Genomic DNA, 23,670 nt, shown 5'->3' on the forward strand with positions numbered 1-23,670 from the left:
CCCACACGGCCACTGCCATGGGTATAGCAAGATGGCTGCCGCAGTGCTTCCGGTGCTGCGGGTGTAATAAGATGGCGGAAGCCCCTCAAGTACTCCGGCTGAGAGAGGAGGAGCCACTGCTCAGCCTCTCTCTTCCCTACCTCCGCTTCCCTGTGTCCCGCTGACTAACGGGCGCCGCTCTCCTCACACGGCCGGCTGCTGCGCCGCTCCTAACGGCCGCCGTTCCCAGCTGCCATACCGCGCATGCGCAGTTGTGATGGCGCCGCTGACGGACGCCACACATGCACAGAAGCGGCTGGCAGCGGCGCCATTCCCCCCACACGTGCATTGCCATGCCGCGCATGCGCTATTCCCCGCGCCCGCTGACATGCCGTGCATGCGGTAGTCATGGCGACGCTCACGGACGCCACATGCTTGCCTCTTGCAGGTAGCTCATCTCCGGGCCGGTCACCGACCCCCTGTCCGGCGGGATGTCTGTCGGACATGGAGACCCTGCTGGACATCTGGGGGGAGGCGGACGTGCAGGGATCCTGCCCGACCCGAGTCCCGGGATCCTGCGTCTCCCCCTGGACTCCCGTGCAGGGGAGGTGAGCAAGCGGAGACCTAGGAGCTGAGGGGGGCCGAGGAGGAAGACGAGGAGCCGCCCCACCCTGGGGAAGAGGGGAGGCCCAAGTCATCCCAGGACAACTTCATAGGAGGACTACAGGGAGGGCTCTTCCTGCTACACCGAGCACCCGATCAAGGTGGAGGAGGGGCCCAGCGTTGCCATCCGTCATTCAGATATACTCGAACTCTCCTCCTGTGTTACACACAGGAGCACTCAGACACACACTGTCACACACAGACACGTGCACACACAGTCTCGCGCACTCACAGTCACGCGCGCACTCTCAGTCTTGCGTGCACTCTCAGTCACGCGCGCACTCTCAGTCATGCGTGCACTCTCAGTCACGCGCACACTCAGTCATGCACACTCAGTCACGCACGCACTCTCAGTCACGCGCGCACTCTCAGTCACACGCGCACTCTCAGTCACGCGCACACTCAGTCATGCACACTCAGTCACGCGTGCACTCTGTCACGTGTGCACTCAGTCACACGCGCACTCTCAGTCACGCGCGCACTCTCAGTCACACGCGCACTCTCAGTCACACGCACACTCAGTCGCGCACACACTCAGTCGCGCACACACTCAGTCGCGCACACACTCAGTCACGCATACTCTCAGTCACGCACACTCTCAGTCACGCACACTCTCAGGTACGCACACTCTCAGTCACACGCACACATGAGGAATTCACACTTAGTGCAAATAGCTAATACAGGGGATGTGTGCCGAGCACGCGCATTCTAAGTCAAATTTATTTGCGTTTTGTCAATGAAATTGTATTTTGATTTTTAATTAAAACATCACCAACACAAATACAATTTCTGTGACAAAAGTCAAAGAAGTTTCACTTACTATGCGCGTGCACAGCACACACAGCTTTTTTATACATGTTTTCAAAGGGTACATGCGATAGCTTTACTTCCCCTGAAATCCTCAAGCAGCATTATCCGCTGCACTTCTTTCTTTCTTTTTTTGGGGTAGGGTGGCGGGGGGAGCGGTTAATATATGCAACATATGATTACCTTTAATAAAATCTCATTATCTAAGCTGCATATTGATCAGCGAATATTTTGGGTTCATGTAATGGCCAACATGGGATCAATCCTTCAGCCAGTGAAATACCTCAAATACAACTTAACTGTAGCCCCCTTTCCCCCGTGTCTAGGGAAACTACGTGTGGTGCGTTACCTGCTTGGCTTACAGGAGGCCTAATCCTCCGCTGCAGGGAGCCTGGTGTGTACCTCATTCTATCTGGTGACAGTGCCTCCTCCTGTGAGGGATCCCAATACAATAGGATAGTCCCTCCCAAGACAATATAATAGTAAACACACACACAGGTATGATAAGAGTATTTACTGAACATGCATGCAACTTAGGGAATAACTACAAAACACGGTACTGAACAGGCCACGCAGGCCATACCCACAAAGTGCCCCCACTCTCCAACCACCACCTTATACACACCCCGTGAGGTTCTCCCAAAGTACGGAGGTGTCCACAGAGCCAATCCCACCCCAAAGTGTGTAGTAGCGTTACCCACAGAATATGTGTGTGTGGCAATTGGTGCACTTGTAGAGATGGATACTTGCTGGGCGCTCCAGTACCCGGATACCACCGACTGATGAAAGGATCCATCTGATCCAATGAAGACGTCCGCCTCTGCATAGGGTGAACTCCCGTTGGAGTGTCTCACCTTTAAGTCTCTCACTTGCGGTGGTGATCTGGTCCCAGACCACAGGCTGCACGTCACTGCACAGCGTCTTTACTGTGTCCCTGACACTATTGGGCTAATGGGGAAATGCTCCTATCTGAGGGTTCCTTTCCCTAACGCACCCACAAGCTGATGGTGAGTCAGGGCCTAGCTGGGGGACTCTAGGCCTAGTCTCAGGGAAACTGGCACCTCACTCTCTTCTATCCAGCTCCCGACTGAAGCGTGGTGCCAGGCGCGCCAAATATCTCTAATCCCTGTGCAGGGGATCCTGGCCACCCAATTGTCTGCTGTGCCTCACATGTAGCGATCTCCCAGAGGCTCATGGGACATGTAGTCCCTGCGTGGAGTCTGCCTCCAATGGCCGCCACTTGCGCTCCCATTGCGCATGCACGAAGACTCTGCTGCGGGTGCACAAATATTCCATGGCAGCCTCCTGTGGGGTACGCCGCGGAGCCTCCTTGTCATTTTGTTGTACCGTTAGATATTTTGATCTATAAAAGTAACAAGATACTGTACTTAGTTAAGAGACAAGTGTACCAAATGTGTTAAAGGAACTGTTCCATGTACTCATTGCTCAGGTTTCCTCAGCTTTCTCCTCATCCTGACCATCTTTTTATTACAAAAAGTTCATTATAGAATACCTTCGTATTCAGCTACAGTATATTTAGGGCACGCTCTATTTCCTTGTCTCAAATTAAATGAGTAATGTAATCACAATGAAATAATGACCTGCATCTCTTGTGTCAGAAGTGCTTGTTTAGTAAGTAACCGCCAATTAACGCATCAATATTTCTAAGATCTGGTAAAAGCAATGATCCAGCGTTCCTATTTTATTCTAAAATCTTTGAACACTATATTTGCCATGAGAAGACTAAAGTTTTTCCTTGTGGTTGGAATGAAGTGTTGTCATCCCAAAATGTGTACAGACGGTTTGAACTCTTCTGCTTTAAGGTCATGTTTAATATACTGATCTGTGAAGAGGTCTTCTCAAACCTAGGAAGAGTCCTGTTCTGATGAATTGATGGGGGCTGAGATCATTATGAGCAAAGGAAAGACAAATTCATAGCACATTGAACAGGGTGCCAATGTACATAGGAGTAATCAATGTTTTCTTTAACTAAATCGGTGAATGCGTCCATTAGATCCCATAATAGACATTGTGTGATTCCTATGTAGAAGACAAAGGAGAACCACACATGATTATGTAACATTTGATCTTATGGCAGTGGATTATTATTATTTTTTATTTAATAAGGGGAAGGAATAGAAATTCATGTGTAAAAAAGTAAGTGATAGGAAAAGTTAATGGTGGATACTAAAATCTCCCAGTGGCAAAACTGGGGCGAACCAGTGCACCATAAGTATCAAACAAAAGTAATTTCATTGAGAGCAATAAGAGTTTTTGCTTTGATAAATCTGAGGAAATTATTTGACACTGAATTTGCTGCCAAATGGACGTCTGTAATTAAACCCTCATAACTCTGTGTAGATGTGGGAAAACATTCTAAGGTGATGCAACCACCCGGCGGCATATTTTGTGAAAACGGATAAATTAATCTTGTGACAGTTTTAACATTTATTGGATGGGTCTGTGTGTGTGTCTCTCCTCTGAGTTCCTGTAACTCAGCCCTGTGTCCCGTGTGATCAGGTTAGCTGCATACAGTACATACTGCCTGGGTAAGGGCTGTGTGTTTCCTCTGCCTGGACATGAGCCTGCAAGCCTATTCCAAAACTGCTTAATCGCACAAAAGAAAAACTTTTTGTTCTGGGACTAGGACGACTCCGGGAGGTAAGATAGCTACGGCAGCATCTGGCACCTAGTGAGATTAAGTGTTCTCCGTTGTCCCCGAGTGCTGGTACTATATAATTCTGTGTGTATGTCCTGTGTGATTTGACTGCTACCTCTGGCTAAATAAACTCTGGTTTGTTAAACCTCTGTGGTCTGTCTGAAGATTCAAAGATCCTCAGTAATCCGATCAACCCTGATCGTGACAGTAACATTTTCCTACACTTAACCCAAAATGGATGCTATGGTAGATATGGACCAAGCATGGCTTAAGATGACACTCCTGAATGGCTATTCTTTTCAAAGAGTTAGAAAATAATACAATGACAACATAAAAATATTTTATTTTTTTGGAAATGTATTTTAATATTGTGTTACAGATTATGTATATTAGAATGGACACCAACACATATTGGAAAAGAGATGTTTCATTTATTACAAGTGATTGTATAAACCTTATTTGTCCTGCATCTTTAAAGCAGCAACCCCCCACCTCCCAAAAGCCTGTATAAATGTAACTAGTATCATAACCCCTGAGCTTGTTTGTCATTTACAGTATTGGTGTTAACACGTTTTCTTAGTTTCTAGCAACAGACATTACCATGGTGACCTGAGCATGCACTGGGGAGACATCCAGTTTTAACCTCGTAAATATTTAAAGCAAATATTTAAAAAATGCAAGGCAAACAAACCAGCTAAAAGTGCGGCTGCTGCGAGAAACAGGTGCACTTCTTTAAATAGCCAATAGAAAATGGAGATTGACTACATTTGGGGAAGAAGGCAAGAAGAGCTGTATTAAATAACAGGAAAAACAAAGCATTGCACTACAGTATATTTTAAAATGTTAGTTTCTAGTCTCCTGTTTTTTTGTCATTTATAAATAATGTCTCTGTTTACTTAATGTAACAAGTAAAAGTAGTTCCAGGCAAAGCTCAGACTAGGTATAGGTACGATCCAGAAACGCAGAATCTCAGACAGTGTCAGCTTTATATGGTATATTAGAGCAGGGGAGCATTACAAAAAGGTCCCCAGTGTCATAATGGTCCCTTATGAGAATAAACTCATTCTGTTATGATATAATCTGAGTGTTGCCTGGTACTTAGTGCTTAGTTTTTCTTTGCATATTGTTGGACCAGGGTCTGTGTGTTACCCTGTCTGTACAAGTGCACCTCTTCAAGTCACTTCTAATAAATTACCTTATGCATACTTTGAAAGACATCTTTGTTTTGGAGTGCACACCTCTCCTTTTGGACTATCAATAAATGTTTACTTAATACATAAAACAGTTTAAGTTTGTCTTAACATATATAATGTGTAAGGTCTTTATTCTGGTTTACTTTGCAGTTTATTTTTCTGTGGCTGAAAGAAATGCTCTTCAATGGCACCCGCAAGACCATCCAACTCTTTCTTCAGCTGATTGTAGTCACTGAAAACAAACGGTATTTCTGTTATATTAGGACAGGTGAAAAATAAGCGCATCAAGTATTCTATTTGCCTTGGATTAAGAACACTACATGCAACCCTCATGCAGTAATAAAAGCTGGTCCCTAATCTATCCATACAGAAGAGGAACAATCCGCACAAGTAATCAGAGTAACAGTACTGTACTAAGAAGGCCCAGATCTACAAACGGTGCTAAACTTTAGCACGCCTCAGCTCCCATTCATATGAATTAGAGTAAAGGCGTGCTAAAGCTTAGCACCGTTTTGTGGATATGGGCCTATGTGCTCGTCCAAAAAAGTCAGAAATATTTGCTTCACATTCTGCTTCATATAATGCATAAACTCATGGGCAGCTGTAGATGTAAACACGATTAGAAATGAGGTCTCACAAGTACTGCTACTTTGTATAGAAACACAGTATAGTGGGCTAACAATTAAGCTCTTCGGTGTGAGAAGGGCTTGCAATAATGCATTGTAGGACAATCTGGCAGTGAAAGGGTTAGAATACGAAAAACATATGTATTGCACAATGGGGCAGGTAAATACATTAAATTTGAAAGAAAATGTAATTATTGTTTACACACACGATGTAAACGCATTAAAAGCCTGGCAAGGAAGGTTACATTATTCAAAAAAAAAAAAAAAAAAAATTACATTTTTGGTATTGATCAGAACAAGGTCAATTTACTATATTTTGAGAAAAATGTGAATTATAGTATTCTTCCTCTTTGTAAGGAAATCTGCACAATTTTCAGTGTAAAAATACAGGCACGAATTTGATGAAAAATTCCCTCTCATTCTGAGATGATATTACTTATTGCAAGACACAATAAAAAGCCTCTTAACAATGCTTTTTTAAAATGGCAGTTTTTCCAGAACAAAAGTAAACCATGGACAGCAGCAGATTTAAAAGATTAAATGTAGCCAATTGAGAGCTTTAAAAAAAAAGAACAATAATCGTATTTTTAACTACGTTTTAAACATTTTCCATGGTAAACAAATATATTGGAGGTGTTTGCGGTCTTTAGTGATATGATGATTGCTGGCTAGTTCCAAAAGCTCCAGGTAAATTGTTTTCGTTTTGTTCTTTGTTGCCAAGAATTTATGATGCCACCATGAGTCCCAAGCCTAATCAGCGGATATCTTTGAATCCAGTGTCCCCGGAGAAATGAAAAACCATTTTCTTATTGGCAACTTGTGAAAAATAAATAAAAAAGTTAAAAAGTGATCGACTTCCTTTAAAAGCAGATTCAATGACATTGATAGGTAAAAAAACAAAACAAAAAACAAAACAAAACCACCCCCCCACACACACACACACACACACACACACACACACACACACACACACACACACACACACACACACACACACACACACACACACACACACACACACACACACACACACTCCATGTACAAAAAACCTACTGCATGCTTCCGGAGGTGGTAGGCGTTATTAAATTCCTTTGGAAAGAAGGCGATTAAAGATGTAAAACTAAATGCACAGATGATACCTGTTTCCTGGGGCGGCGCAGAGCTCGGCATAATATTTAATTTTGGGCTCTGTCCCACTGGTTCTCATGGTAGCCACTCCTCCATTAGCAAAGGTAAAGGTGATCATCTGACTGCTCTTACTGGTGGGAAGAATCTGCAGTCAACGTAGAAACAACCAACAAATATAACAAAGCTCGATATAAGTATTAGATTAGATTGTAGTCACAAACACTGGAGGTAGATGTGCAGCTTTACCTATACTATATAATGAAGCAAATTAAAAAATGGCGATAGCAGAACATTTTTATCTTCACAAACTACCGACACCTGAGCAGTAGACGCTGCCCTTCTAGTAAATATGTTTATTTCATTTTTTTTTTCGTACAAGAAAATATTTTAATCGTTTGACTTCACTAGATATTTTGTCTATTGGACTTGTGTAGTAAAGCATTGCGTAAAAAATACAATTAAAAAAAAAAAAAACTAAAATTCAACTTCAATATAATTAAAAAAAAATAAAAATCTATTGTATTCTATTAGAAAGTAGATGAATTGCATAAAAGCAGCACGAGGCAACGTTTGTGTGTCACCTACCGAAAAACCCTTTTTATATAGCCTACCGATTAAAAACATTTTTCTTGGCAAGGTCTACTGTAGTGCAATTCAAAATTATATGGGGGGTGGGGGGAGACAGAGAAAAACAAAACAAAAAAAAACAGTGTGCGACTCTCTAATGAAGTTTTGGAAACCAATGTTTTTCTATATAAACTTACCCTAAACATGTGATTGGGAATGTTACGGCTTTTCCGAAAAAACCTTCATTTGTGGTAAAAATAAATAAATAAATAAAATGAACCGAGAAAAATGTAATTTAATTTGTCTTAATCTATGTTTGGCCCCCTATTCATACGCGGTGAAGAGGTCTTTTACGCTAAAGATCTACATTCCGTTAATTTACATGGGGCTGACATTTTCTGAAGTGAAGATAAGTCAACTTCACTGCCCATTGAGTGACTTTAAAATGGTGCAACACTGTACAGATGTAGCAAGACTTACTGTTCCCGTAAGCACAGGTAAATAAGTAAAATGCCTCAGAACTTCATTGCATGTCACAGCCCCATTCTCACGGCCCAGCCGTGGCTGCCCAGGGGTAGTTTGCGGCTTCCGTAGCAATTTGAATTAACGATAGGTGATGCTAGTGTGTAGGCAAGATAATGTCAAAGTATTCTGAGGCAATTGCTACAGTCATGCACGTTCTGTATAGTACTTGATAAGAGAAGCGCAAGTTGTTTTTAAGATGCCCATAACCACCTCTTCTTTCCATACACTCTTTCAATGCTAGAAAACGAAACGCACCAGACATGCATGTGTAGACAACTGTTCAACAAGCCATCACATGCATACATACGTTCCACTGTGTAGCACAGTACGTGCAGTGCGTAAAGGGAAGCAAAGATGTACTCATCTCCCTGGAATGCAGAGAATACAGTACGGGGTTCACATAACAGGTGGTTCTTAAAAGAAACCATTGTAAATGAAACATTGTAGTGAACTTTATAGTTTAGAAGGGTCCTTATGGTGAAACAGATGTTTAGTCTCCCTTAAGAAAAGTTATATGATCTTAAAATAAACCCTATAATATTAGAAATGTGTGTAAAACCATATTAAAACCCATATTATTTGAACTGCAAAGTACCGTATTGGCCCGAATATATTGCGACCTTGCAATATATTTTGAAGGTGTTCTACATGAAAGTTTTGAAGGTGTTCTACATGAAAAATAAAAGGTGTTAGGCTGCGCATATAATACGAGTACAGTTTTCGAAAGGACATTTTTAGAAAAAAACCATAGCATTATATTCAGGCCAATACTGTACTTGTGCCGTTCAATAGCCTCACCATGGCCATCGATGAAGATATGCACTGTGCCATCTGGTGGACAGATGCTGAAATTACAATTGAAATAAAAACTAACCGCGTGAGGTCTTTTTGTAGGTTTTCCAAGTCATCCCGCGGGAGGAATATTGCACCAGGCCCAGGTACAGAGAACAGAAGTATTGCTATATCTGTACCATGAAGATTCAATCAAGCCACAATTAACTCCGTCCCAGAGATGTACAATCCTTATTGTACACAAGGCAGTGTGTTCTAAACACATTTGCCCAGGGTCACATGAAGTCATTGTCTCAAACCAGAGACAGCAATTTCACAATCCAAATGGTATAAAAAAGGTGCAAGCTATACGGTACCTACTGAAGTGCCTGAAATATATACTTGCCTACTTAAATATGTGCTCTATATTTTATATGCGAGAGAGCCCTATTTGAAATCTGGTGCCAGAACTATGTACAAAGCCTTGTATTTAAATCGGAGCTTTGGATGCCAAAAATGAGATAAAACTTAATGCGTCAGAAAAATCCTACGTAGAACCTCGAGACTGTTAGCATAGCAAAAAAAACAACAAATCCTTTAATATTATAAACAGGCATCGCAAAATCTACTTGTCGACTCGTCCGGCATAAGGACAAGTGAAACATTAGGTGTAAACGAAAGTGCAGTAAAACGGTGTTGGCAGCAGGGCTGTCAATCACTGCTCTGCTTCCTGATGATGAGCCGTGTATAGTGCGATTTCATGCACCGTGTTGGACAAGTGACCTTTCTAGTCGATTGGTGGAGGTCATTGCTATTTTTAAGACCCGACTATAAAATGATAGTACAAAACATTTACAGTATAACCTTCTCTACAATTTGTAATGAATGTTTTTTTATAATTTTAACAGTTTTACAATATAGGCCCAAAAACCTGTCTCTGTAAGCAGCTTAAAGGGGCGTTCCCTTTTGCCCTTTTTTAATAAGTGCAGCAGTTCTAAACCTTTATGTCAACGTAATTATCTAAACTGCCAATCTATTCTTTCCCCCGCGATCGATCGGCAAAGGATTCTGCTCCCCGTGGCACCCAATATAACAGAAATTACACAACAGCCTCGACCAATTGTCCGAGACTGCAATATGTCTGCCTGTTTTTCCCAATAGGAAGTGTTGTGCTTTTCTAGATGGTTGCTAAAGCAACCTAAGGCCGCGCTTATAGTGCCGTCGATTGCGATGGCGACACGACGGGTGACGTCACCCTTTGCCACAGGTGAAAGTTATATTTTGCTGGGCGGCGGCATCGCGGGTTTCCTGGCATTTGATTGGTTCAAGGGCCGTCACATGAGGTGACAGCCCTTGAAAAATCAAATTTTGCCGTCGACGTCACGCTTACTATAAGCGCACGCGGCGGCAGCAATGCATTTGTTTTCGGGTGACGTCGCATCGCCAGCACTATAAGCGCAGCCTAAGGAAGCTTAACACATTCAAAGTAATTAAAAAGAGCAAAAAACAAATACTGTCAAATGTATCTAATACTAAAGAACTGAGTTATTAAAAAAAACAAAAACAGGATTTTGATGCTTCACTTAAAAATAAATACCATAATACATATATCACATCTGGTTTAATGGCATATACTTAGGCGAGGAAGAAATAATGTAGTAATTTGGGGCGAGTTATATATCAGCTCTTCAAAAACATATCGGCATTTTTAAGAGAATTTACAAAGATTATTGACCATGTAAAAAGGTCTCCAACAGAGCCAAGTACTTGTGAATTTAATTAAATGTACATATTGTTTGTGCCAAACAAGTGTGACTACAATTTAGCTACTAAGATAGATGGCTGCCAGGAACAAAAGCAAGTCTGATTTGAAGCTACCATTTAATACTTACAGCTTTGTTGTCAGGCTGGTTACTGTCGTATCCAGTAGTTAAATCTCGCACTCCAGAAACCACAAATGTACCACAAAGTTTCGGATAAGTGTTGTCGCCGTCATAATTACGTAGTTTTTCAAATAGGTCTCTTATTATTTTCTGATCGTGGCATATGAAATAGGAGTTTTTGCTAATGTGGTAGCCATATCTGTTCAGACAAAAATATGTATATCATTTTAAAAATATTTTTACAAGGAAGTATCTGAGAAATATTTTTATTTTAACATTTCTTTAAAAAAAAAAAAAAACAATTACAACAGTTATACTGGAATTGTATTATTTTAGGACATTGCTGCCATGCTCCTTGTAAGTCTCATTTTATGTCTAACCAGCAAGGCTGACGGTGCAGCTGTCTTAGGCCGTGATATCACTTGTGGTGTCCCGCAAGGCTCTGTTCTGGGGCCCCTACTCTTCTCAGTGTTCATTAATGATCTTCCCACAGCTTGTAAGGAAGCCTCAATACACATGTATGCAGATGACACAATCCTGTATGCACACAGCCATAGCCTCTCTGACCTTCAACACATACTTCAGTCTGACTTTTTGAGACTCGAAAACTGGATTTCCCAAAACAAACTGTTTTTAAACACTGACAAGACTGTAACAATGGTATTTGGGACCAAGACTAAATTTGTAAAGCTTCCAGTGACTGAGCTCCTGATTAGAACCAACGCTAAAACCACCCTAACACCTGTCACTAGTTTTAAATACCTGGGCTTATGGTTTGACTCCCACTTAACATTCGGGATGCACATTGATACCCTGACAACCAAGACCTATGCCAAACTAGGGGTACTTTACAGGAACAAATCCTCCCTAAGTCTCCTGGTCAGAAAGCGTATTGCACAGCAGATGCTAATGCCAATTATTGACTATGGAGACATAGTATATGGCTCGGCTCCTCAAACCCACCTTAGCAAACTTGACACCCTCTACAATTCAATTTGTCGTTTTGTTCTCCAATGCAACTACAACACACATCACTGCGAAATGCTCAAAGAACTAGATTGGTCATCACTAGAGTCTAGGCGCAAAGTTCACCTTTCCTGTCTCACCCTCAAATACTTTCTGGGCAAGCTACCCAGCTACCTGAACAAGCTCCTCACCCCTACCACATGCAGTACCTATCACCTGAGATCAGACTCCAAAAGACTATTCATGGTCCCAAGACTCAACAAAGTATCCGGACGTTCCTCCTTCTCCTTCCGTGCACCCCAAAACTGGAACAACCTACCAGAGACTCTCATATCCACCACCAGCTTAAGTTCTTTCAAATCTAAGGCTGTCTCACACTTTAATCTGGTCTGTAACTGTTTCATACGCTCATAATATATATTTTCTTTAACTGTGCATGCAATGTCTTGTATATAAATGTATACCTTGTTCATTTATGTAACTGTATTTGTAACCATGTATTATTTGTCTTAACTCTGTGCCCAGGACATACTTGAAAACGAGAGGTAACTCTCAATGTATTACTTCCTGGTAAAATATTTTATAAATAAATAAATAAATAAATAAAATTATACTGGAAAACGCCGGCCTGGAGCTGCAGGGCGGGCGACTGGTGAGGAGACAGAGGATTTTGTTATTGGCAGGCGACGGTCGTGTCACGTGAGCGGTTTAGCCAATGAGGGCGAACCGCTCACGGCCGCGCCTCCTCTGCTACTCTTCTCTCCTGTCTCCCTGGTATAATCAAGATGCTGCTTGGTGGCAGCGTAGGGTGACGTCACAGGATAGCGCTGCTGCCCTGCAGCGCTTGGTATAATCGAGGCCTTACACCAGGCCTGCACAACTCCAGTCCTCGAGGGCCGTAAACAGGACAGGTTTTCAGGATATCCCTACTTTAGCACAGCTGGCTCAATAGTGGGTCAGTATGACTGAGCCACAAATTGAGCCAGCTGTGCTGATTTAGGGATATCCTGAAAGCCTGGCCTGTTTGCGGCCCTCGAGGACTGGAGTTGTACAGGCCTGCCTTACACTATTACAGAAGACTTTTTTTTTTTCATCCCTGCCTCCCCCTCCCAGAGGAGGGCAGTTGCCATTTTCAAGATGGCTGCCAAGGAGCTTCCCACAGACAAGGCAATCGGTGAGGTCAACAGCAGGCACCCTTACGGATTGGAATGTTTTTCTCCAGCGTGAGATGGACAAACCTCAACAGTGTAGGACCCCTGCAAATCATGTGCAAATAATATGTGAAAAATAAACAAGAAAAATAAAACAAGAAACATATAGGCGGCTAATGGGGAGGCAAAAATCATTCTAAAAAACATGAAACCAATTACTTTACTAAGGAGATGGTAACAACATACAAGATTTATTTTAAAGCCTCTTCAGAAGATTATACAAGTTTAACTTGTATAAATGTTAGTATCTTGCTCCACTGAGCATGTTTTTTTTTTTTTTAAATAAATATCTAAAAAAACAAAAAAACATGATTTTCTTCATCTCTCGCTGTGGGGATTAAGATTGGTACCATTAGATTGCATTTGGCTCTGAAGAGAGCTTAATTTTAATCGCCCAGATACTTAATATTATGCGATCAGTGCAGACTGCTGCATTAAGATATTGATTTATTCTACAGGTCCAGGTCACCTTTTTGTTTTAAATTGGCTGAAAGTATTGGGCACACAATCCTATTTTCTGCCCCTGCATAGCTGTGGCCCAGGTGCCTTTTTCCATACCCATATATGTGGTAGCCACAGGAAACCGGTCATAAGAAAGTCAGGGTAAAGAACGGGGGTAAGAGCCCATTTGAGGAGAGCGAGGAGCGAATTGAAAATCCAATGAAAATTAAAACCAACTAAAGCCAAAAGAAACAATACCGAGCGGATTTATCTCTAAGATTATGCATGAAATGTAGTAGGTATCACTAACCCAATACCCAGTGTTCGACAAACCTATACATTTGCTCGCCCCGGGCGAGTGGATTTAACCCCCGGGCGAGTAAATATTGGCCCAAGCAGCACACGTTTGGTACTAGGTGGCGAGTAGATTTTTTTGTGTGGCGAGTAGATTTTTTGGTGATTTGTCAACCACTGCCAATACCTGTTTATACAGGCCTGCCTCCGCTCTACTACATTTATCTCCACTATTTGTTTAAGCCTCACCTGAAGTTCATACAAGAAATGTAATAAAGCCAGGAGGAGTCCCTGTAAAAGGATTTATGAATCTTAAACCTATTAGATTCTCACATACTGTACATGCCCATACTCCGATGGTTCACATATGCAGAATTTTACATCGTTCAAGTTGTCAGCTTTACCAGGTTCACTATACACAATATGTAACCGGTGATGGTGCAGTAGAAACATTATTATGGGAGTAGTAAGCTCGACTACAATTTTCTCTTGAGTTACATCCCTCCTCGCCCATTTGTAACTAATAATATTCTTTTAAAAAAAAAATGTATTCGTACAGGGTTGTAAAGCAAAAAAAACAAACAAAAAAAAAAACATTAAAAACTAAAACTTACAGCCCAGCTTTATGTTCTACACTGCGCTATGCAAGGAGAAGTTGTTTTAACTTTTATACTTAATGTACCGTCAGGATGTTTGCTAAATAGGTCAGTAAAATAAGCAGTTTTCTTCTCACCATAGAATGTAAACTTACTTATTAAAAATTGAATTCAGCTGCTGGTACAACGTCACTTTTTTTGTTGCCAAATAACTGGCCAGTTCTGCAGCTATTACCGCCGCACTCACTCCATCTTTGTCCAAGACAAAAGGACAGCACATATAACCTTTAGGTGAAGAAAGAAGAAAGATGGTTTTTCAGTGCTGATCCAATATGTTTTAGTTTTTTTTGTTAAAAACGTAGTGTACTTAAGTAATAATCCCTGAAAAATAGGGCATTACTGGCCAATAATGTCCTGGCTGGAAAAGTTCATGGCCCAGGACAAAGCCGACAGCTTTCCAGGGGGCCAAGGACTAGAGTTTTTACAGCCCCCTTCCTCCCGGATCAGCAGTCTTGTGAGACTCCCCCTCTTTCTCTTCCACTGCCCATTCTCACCCCCCCTCTATTTGTCTCCCCCTTCTCTCACTCCCCCCCACACACCTATGCAGAGCTTTCTACAGGCAAGAAGGGGTAGGAGTCGATGCCTGGCCAGTGCCTCTTAGGCAATCACCACCCTTGTCTGAGAGCAGCTCTCACTCACTGTATGATACTGTAAGTGAAAGCGGATTGACTGGAAATGAAAACTTGGCAAGGTGCCAACATTTTCAGGCATTACAGAATGAAAAATGCCTGAAATTTTGACCGATCAGAAAGGAATTAAATAATGCCCAAAATGTCAAACCATTTAGCCTATAATTAAGTAATAATCTCAGAAGAACAGTTGAAAGCCTGAGGTGAAGCTGATAGACTTTAACCCAGCCAGGCATTATGGCCAGTAATGCCCTGTTCTGAGGGGAGTATTACTATTGTAGGCTTTTTAAAATCTATATTTTTCATAAGACACTTTTGATCAGTCATATTGACATTTATCAACATTATATTCTACAAATTTGTTACGCTTTTACTGTACTGTACTTGTTTATTAAAGTGACATTGTAGACACACACACACACACACACACACACACACACACACACACACACACACACACACACACACACACACACACACACACACACACACACACACACACACACACACACACACACACACACACCAGTCCCCCTCAATAAATACACCCACCCACCCAGCAGCTCCCCCTCCCACACCCCCCCCCCTTTCTCCTATGCAGTGCTCTCTGCAGGCAGGGCGGGGGAGGAGTCAGTGCATGGCTGGTGCCTCCTGTCCAATCACCTCCCCTGTCTGAGTGCTACTCTCACTCAGTGTGTATGACAACTTTGACCAATCAGATCAGGGATTTCAATAATGCCCGGAATTTCTAACACTTTAGTCCATAATATAAATTTAATCTATGCATAATATTCATGTTGGTCTCCAAGATTCATCACAATCTACAATGAATTTACACTTCTCCAGGAGTAAAAATAAACACATGCTTGTGCTGCAACAATCTATTCTAAACACAGAATTAAAGTCTTTAAGATGTTATGTTGTGCAGCAAGGTCTAATATGTAATGCCATGTCTATATTATTTCTGGCAATCATATAAATTATGCTTATTTGTTAGAAGTTTGAATGTCAGTTTGGCATTTGTGCCGGAACTTTTAAACAATACACTATATTGACAACAGTATTGATTTCATACCTATTGCTTCTTCGAATGCAAACAGCACAGTTTTTTGTTTGTCAATGAGCTGCTTTGCTCTATTTCCCATCCATTTAAATCCGGTCAATGTTTCCTATACAAAGGACACATACGTCACAGATATGACACAGTACACACAATATATTTTCTACATGCCAGTTCAGTACAGGAAATTAATGCCATTGTTAATGTACCTCAAAGTGGAAGCCTTCCTTCACTGCAATGGCTCGGAGGATCTTTGAGGACACGGTGCTAGCCAGCATGTACACATTTTTTATGGCATCTGGGTTCTGATTTTGCTCTTTCCAGCACGTAAAGATCCACCAGCCCAAAAGGGCACCAAGCTCATTGCCGGAAAACACTTTCCATTCGCCACTAAAAAATAAAATAAAAAATGAATTTGTCCGAAAGATCTCAGCAATGATAAATAAACAAAATATAGGATGGTCTGCGACCGGGTAGAGCAGGGGTAGCCAACTCTAAACATTAAGGGCCACCAACAGGTCAGGTTTTCAAGATATCCCTGCTTCAGCGCAGTTGGCTCAGTGGTTCAGTCTTTCATTGAGCCACTGATAGAGCAACCTGTGCTGAAGCAGGGATATCCTGAAAACCTGAACTGTTGGCAACTCTGGAGGAGGCTACCCCCGTTTTAGATTATAAGGTCACGTTCTCAAAACTTTATTTTATTGCCTGTTACTATTCTCCCAATACGGTCTAAACATTCCCCAAATTGTAATTTCTGTATGCTAATTCTGTTAGTGTACGTAGTTGGCACTCTACAAGCAAAAAAAATACTGTACTTTAATAAATACTATAATAGTAGTAACAATATTGGTGCAATAGCTTTAGATGTTAACTCGGCTGCTGGAAGTGGAGATTGTACAGGAATGTGCTGCTAACTCCCAAAAGTAAGTATTTAGTCATTTGTACACCTTTGTTTTTAATGAACACCTGCGTCACTCCAACCACTGTACTTAATTCATATTTTATACATGCTCTGTTTGACTTCGTAAACAAGAAGATGAGCAACAGATTGAGAAAGTCATCGACTTTTCTGCCCCTCCCAAACTGGCTTGCAGCATTGTTGCCAGGCAAAATGCCATTACAACATGTGTGCAGGGAGGCTGGGAAGCTTAGCAACCATGTGTAAGCATTCACTTTTCTTGAGGCAAAATTCTATGCTACAGAGGTACAATCAAAATCCACCATTCTACATACTGAGAATATGGACATATCTGGTAGGAATACTTAACCGATCGTGAGTCTGAAAACCTCCACTAGACCAATATAACAATACATCTCAAATAAACAGCATCATCATGGTGGAAAGAAGGAAACAAACATGACACAGATGTTTTACACAAGCTTTTGTGTCATAGATGTCTAGAGGTCACTCAAAAACAAAGTTACCTGCTTGTACTGAAAATTCAACCAACAAAAAAAAAAAAGACGTATTAAACATTTTCTATTGTGCAAAATACCTGCAAAAATAACAAAACAAACACGGGAGGATCTTTTTCAAATTCTTCAAAATATTGTACTGTACGTACAAGTCATCATATTTGAAGATGCATTCATTCCCTGTATAACAACATCTCTAGTAATAGAAGGTAACAGCTTTAAGGGAAGACATTTCGAAAAAAGGAGGTGAGTAGATGGAGAATAGGAAATGGCGTTGAATGAGATTTTCCTTAAGGAACAATTAATTCGCTTATTTTTTCTTATTATAATTTTTGAACTTAGGTTTGAAGCCGGGGATCTCCGGAGCAGAATCCCATTAATTTCAGCTCCGGGGACCCCCTGTTACCAGAGATATTTGCCTCCAAAGGGGGTGCTGGTATCTCAGCAAAGTTTAAAGCTCCCGCATCACGCCGGCCAATGGGAAGCTGAACCCGATGATGTCACGGCTTCCTATTGGCCTGCAGGGTGCGAGAGCTTTGAAACTCCGCCATTACACCTACCGGCACCCCCTACACAGGTAAGCATCTCCGGAAGCAGGGGGTAAAAGTAATGTGATTGAGCTCCGGAGACCACCTGCTTCAATCCTACGTTAAAAACAAAAATAATAAAAAGAAGCTCATGGATTGCTCCTTGGCGTCAAATTGCCCACTCTGCTTGCCTCTTTAAAGGTTCATAAAGTAGTGTTAGGTAACGCCAATGAAATAAGAAAGCTACAGATACCACACATACGCCAAGGGAAACATTTGCTCCTCTATCAGCAGCAAAGTTAACAAAAAAAGATACTTCACGGTACAACAGCGACCGATCCTCCCTCCCTGCCTCCGGTGACAGATTCAGCTGAAAGAAGGGGGTGGAGGTGAAAGTAACACAAACCCTAAGCTGTCACAGATCGACGCAGTTTCCAAGATGATATACTGTATCTCAACAACCAACCCACTTTTACATGAGACAAATATGAATATATTAGAGATATATCTGGGAAACGTGGTCTTGTCTCTTCTGACCCGTACTCCCTTATATTTTACCTTTCTAGCTTTTCTGCAACTGCTAACCGATCAGCATCCGGGTCATTTGCCAAAATGATTCTGGCCCCTTCTTTCTCAGCCAAAGCAAAAGACAGTTTCTGCAAAACAATACAATACACGTGTTTAGTTCTTTGCTTTTACACAAGGACTCCCATAAGAATACATTTCATAGGTGCCACAGAATATAAAACCACGTACATGTCTAAAGGCCAGTTGAATCGAATGAAAATAAATAATATTATGAATATGAGAGATATATGTCCCGAACACACAGCCTAAAATGTAGCTGTGCTCCTTTAAAACACTTTATAATTTGAATAGATTACTTGAATGCGCAAAACTTTGCTTTCTTAGCACCAGGAAAAATAATCTTCAAAATGTGTGTGTTAATAAAACGTATATTGTAATACAGTAGGTTTGATATCCTTACCAGCACACCTTTACCCTCTTCAGGATTGGGATATTTCACAGTAGGAAATTCCGGGTCAGGGTCTTTTTGTTCTGGAACAGCAAGTGGTGCACTGAAGCTAAACGCTCGGAAGGCTGACTGCACAAACTCATGGCCAACTCCATGCACGGACGTGTGGACAAATTTGAGCTTGGAATCCTTGTTAATGTCTCTGGCATAAAGGAAGAATTAGAATATTTAGATTGCAAAATGCATTGCGATAGCCAGTTTATAGAAACATACTATGCTACTATATTCTTTTTGGGTGGGAGGTTCTTGCATAATCAGAACACTTTTTCCAGTGTAGAGCAGCGATATTGACAGGTTTTGCAGCTTCAAAGGTATACTGTTAAGTATAGCAAGGAAATTGCCGACATATTAATTGCCTCAAGTGTCTGGCATGAATCGGAAAGTAATACTTGCCATCACTCTCGTGCAAGGAAGATGGTAATATACTATCATTTGTCATAGACTAACCTGTGGAAGCAATACTTTTGAATATCCTCAAAGTAATCCTTATTAATAGACTTGTATGGATCCTGAAGAAGGGAGCTGTTGTCAATAATAGTGTCATCCCAGGCCTTAGGCCATGGCTCCAGGTTCTCCTCGATAGACTGAGCGATTCCCTTGTCATGAGGAGATATGATCTGAGCTCCATTTTCCCAATAAACCTAGAGATTAAAATAACAAAAATGTGCAATTCAGGGACAAAGATGATGTAGAAGTAGTTGTATACATCAGCCTGGGTTTCCATGCACTGGTTCATATTTTACATCTCAGCCCTGACATGGAAACACACAAGTGCACATGATTGTCCCGGGCTAGGACATCTGGTCACGGCTGTTTTGCAGCAACCAAATCTCCGCCGGTGTTTAGTTGCTACTCACCTCGCCACCGGGATCTCTTGCCGCTGGCCGCATTGTCACAAAGGTTAACCCTAACCTTACCCTAAAAAACCCTAATCTTAACCCCTAATGATAAAGCCAACCCCTACCCAAAAACCCTAACCGCTACCCTAAAAACTCCTTACCCTAAAACTCCTATCCTAACCACTAAATTAACCCTTACATTTAATTACCTTAGCGAAACGTCCGGCAGCTGAGCGTCCAGTGCCAGAGCGGCCGAACACCAGCGGAGACTTGGTCACGGCAAGATGGCCGCAACCCAATGTCCGATTCCACGCTTATCTATCATCGTTTAGAGAAAATAGTTAACATTTACTGTGCCTTTATGACGTCCCTGGCACGCCAGAGGCCCTAATGAAATATCAGCAATGTTCTCCAGTCGAGCAGACAGTCCGATCCAAACGGAAGGGGAGCCCCCTCCAGTTGTGTTTCTAGCACCTGGGCCTGGCGCAGTCATGTGATCGCTCCTGGAGCAATCACATGACCCGGGAGTGCAGAAGCACCATGGCACTGTGAAGTTGATGCATTCTGGTGTATAATTGTAATTATAAGTATGGGAGGAGCCAGCAATAGACTGAGAACGAGAGAATCTCCGCACTGACATTTTGTAGCTGCTGCCTGCTGAAGACCTTGCTCTGTTACTCTGTGCAGCTCTGACCAATGCATAAAAAAGGCCAGCAAAGCATCAGGTATTCTATCTGATAAATGGTCTGAAGGATAATGAGAGGGTGCTAGCAAAGCAAAGTCCGGAGGAAAAAGCTGTACTTGGTGGCAAACCATCCATTCCCTAAAGGGGCAGGTCCCCATGCATGTTTATTTTTTTTAAAGGTTTTATCACAATACTGTACAAAGTAGCATTTGTTTCCAGCTATCCAGTTTTTCCCCTTCACTGATTTTTATTAACTGTAATGTATTCCTCACAAAAGGACTCACACGCCTGAATTAATATGGCTGCTAATCCCTTCTCACATAGTGGCATTGTTAGGACTCAAAGAACATTATCTGAGAAGATAAAGATTAGACTCCCCCCAACAGGAGTTACCAGGGGAAATAAAAAAAATATTATATCAAAAACAGCTAGAAGAGCAGGGGTGAATATTCTCTGGAGTACGTGTTGGATGACCACCCCCCTCAAGCCCTCTTTTTCTTCCCCTTTTCTCCCTCCCCGGATTATCCGACGCGTCACAATGCGTTCATTATCCAATGCTGGAACGGATTATCCGACGCATCAATGCGTTCATTATCCAATGTCGGAACGGATTCTCCGATGCTCATTAACATGGGATTCGCTTTCCGACATTGTCACTATCCGCTGGCAGTTTGCAGAACGGATTCCGTCGGATAACAGAGGATCGCTTCTAGTGTGTTTATTCACGCTGCGCGCATCAGGTCTGTGCGCGTATGTGTCATGTATATATGTTGTCTTTTTTTGGTGAGCGTTGTTAACATGTGTTTATTTGGGAATGGGGCTTGCTATTGTATGGTGTGTATGGTGCGTGTATCTCGTGTGCGTACGCCTGTGTGTGGTGTCTGGTGTGTGGGCCGCTTGATTCTGGGGCCAGTCTGTAGGGTTTGTGTAACGGATCGGGGGACTCGCAGTTCCCAGCGTGTCCCCGTCACCCCAGCTTCCAGTGCCTAGTTCCTCCGCTCCCCTACGTCCCCAAACTCTACCTTCTTCCCTCAGCCGTTCCTCCACAGCTCGATCCTCACGTCCAGGCTTACACTCTGCCTGCGCCTCCTCCGCTGGTCTTCCCCCACGCTCTGGTGCACGCGCATAGCAGGGTTACAGAGGGCGCGCGCACCCGCTCTACTTACTTACCTCTCCCAAGCTCTGGCCCCGCCCCCCGTCGGCTGCAGGCTATTACCTTAGATTACCTTCCTGACTCCTCCCCGCTCTCACAGACCTATCTCTGCAATTACCCACTCAGACCTCTGCTCCTCCCCTCACCCCCATTGGTCCTTCATCCCATATAACCCCACTCCTTCATCTCAGTCCTTGCTCTGCATAGCTTTCCTGTAGCTCCTGTGTGCGCAGTGTCTATGCCTAGCTCCCTTGTCTGTTTCAGCTCTGGTTCCTGTCCCTGCCCGTTTGGATTCCTTGCCTTGAACTTGAACTCTGCTTTGGACTGGACTACGCTTTCTCCTGCCCTTGGACCCTGGCATCCGGACATCACTGCGCTGCTCTCTCCAACCCCATAACTCTGGCACTTGGACATTACCCTCCGACCTCTGACACCCCGGACTCTGCAAGTATACGTTAACCCTTACTCTGCAGGCCCGGCAACGCTACTACCACACTCCGGGCACGCCCTCACTGCTGTGGGTGCGTGTTATACCCTTACCCACCTCAGTACTGGGGACTGGCCAGGTCTGCAGGCATACAGGCGTTACAGTTTGCCCCCCAGGCTAACATTTGCCAGCCGGCCCCTGAGTGTCTGGGATTTTTTAGGTGTAAACGTGAATCCTGATGGTAGGGGAAGATACAGTACCGTGCATTAAAAGCCAGAAGGGGCAAGGGAAGTAAATTAACCGCAATGTCTCAATTTACATTGTTTCTATTCCGTCACAACTTCTAACAAATATTTTAAAATACCGATACCGGTCTGATGTCTTTTGAAAGGACTAGTATCCCAATAGCTACAAATGACCTCTTTAGTTCATGTGGGTGTGCATCTTAGGTGAAAGGCAGATCTGCTTTTTTGACTAGTGCTATTTTGATTATAATTACAGTAGAGAAATACCTTGTATCCATTGTCCTGCTTTGGGTTATGTGAAGCAGTTACCATGATTCCAGCACAGAGTTTAAGATGAGACACAGTGTAGGGCTATAAAAAGGAGATACAACAACATATTACATTTAAATACATCTACTGAACACTCCATACTTTCATTATGTTGCTAGTAATATGGGCAGTCAATTATATTAAAATCACATCAAATTGATTTTGAGAAACAAACAAGTAATCAAAGTACCCTGAAACCCTGCTTCAATTTCTCATTGGAACTCTGTAAACATTATGGACCGGATTTACTAAGCAGTAGTCGGAAGCGCGTGGAAGGCACCTTGCAGCGCGTGGAAGGCACCTTGCAGTCGATTTAGGTCAACGGGCTCCAATATTCCTGGAAGGTGTCTTGTGGCAGAACACTGCTAGGTTAACATGGGCCTGCAGCTTTAAGTAACAAAAACTATTATGTACTATGGAACAAAATGCCTGTTCAGTATTATACCCCAAAAAAGGTTTAGTTTTTTAAAATGATTGTTTGGGAAGCAGGGGGAATCTCTGGAGCTGAACCCCGTTAATTTCAGCTGTGAGGACCCCCTGCTTCCCGAGATACTTCCCTCCGTAGGTCATGCCGCTAGCAGCCCTGGCTGGGCAACAATATGGCCCTCTGAAGGGAGATCGCGTCCTCCGCTCCTATGTAGCGATCTGAACTGATGGCAGATGGCAGGGGGATGACTTCTCCCCTTACGTTCAGTCATCAGTGACATCTTGATCACATAACTTCTTTGGAGGGCCGCAGCACTCGGGCTCAGTAGCTCCACGGCATTCAAAGGGTTAATCGCGGGCATCTGAGATTACCATGGTAACCACTAGACTGCACTCTGGGGAGAGATTCATTTTAACCTCTTCATATGTATACTGCTGTTTTACTGCTTGCTTCAGCAGATATGAGCAAAGAGGAGATATTTTATAGTAAACTAATGGGCTTGGTGGCGATTTGACGCCCGTTTGGGTGCATTAACCCGTATCAACACG

The 23,670-nt window shown here is 42.6% G+C and overlaps 1 protein-coding gene and 1 long non-coding RNA gene across 2 annotated transcripts in view; one reads left to right on the top strand and one right to left on the bottom strand.

The window, feature by feature from the left end:
• Positions 1-3,833: 3,833 nt before the first annotated feature.
• LOC142464610 (uncharacterized) lies at positions 3,834-6,816 on the top strand. Its single transcript, XR_012787688.1, has 3 exons — positions 3,834-4,110; positions 5,452-5,546; positions 6,649-6,816. It is a non-coding gene; the product is annotated as an uncharacterized LOC142464610 (long non-coding RNA).
• Positions 4,448-23,670, bottom strand: part of PGM2 (phosphoglucomutase 2) — a 28,772-nt gene continuing 9,549 nt past the window's right edge. The window contains exons 5-14 of the mRNA XM_075567973.1: positions 22,654-22,737; positions 19,485-19,678; positions 18,990-19,179; positions 18,560-18,657; positions 16,268-16,448; positions 16,074-16,167; positions 14,465-14,594; positions 10,811-11,000; positions 7,067-7,200; positions 4,448-5,533 (exon numbers count right to left, since the gene is read on the bottom strand). Of these exons, the coding sequence (XP_075424088.1) occupies positions 5,431-5,533; positions 7,067-7,200; positions 10,811-11,000; positions 14,465-14,594; positions 16,074-16,167; positions 16,268-16,448; positions 18,560-18,657; positions 18,990-19,179; positions 19,485-19,678; positions 22,654-22,737 (1,398 nt within the window). The 3' untranslated portion in view covers positions 4,448-5,430. The remainder of the gene's footprint in view (positions 5,534-7,066; positions 7,201-10,810; positions 11,001-14,464; positions 14,595-16,073; positions 16,168-16,267; positions 16,449-18,559; positions 18,658-18,989; positions 19,180-19,484; positions 19,679-22,653; positions 22,738-23,670) is intronic.

The sequence above is a fragment of the Ascaphus truei genome, chromosome 1 (genome assembly GCF_040206685.1).
Source record: "Ascaphus truei isolate aAscTru1 chromosome 1, aAscTru1.hap1, whole genome shotgun sequence".
Lineage (NCBI taxonomy): Eukaryota > Metazoa > Chordata > Amphibia > Anura > Ascaphidae > Ascaphus > Ascaphus truei.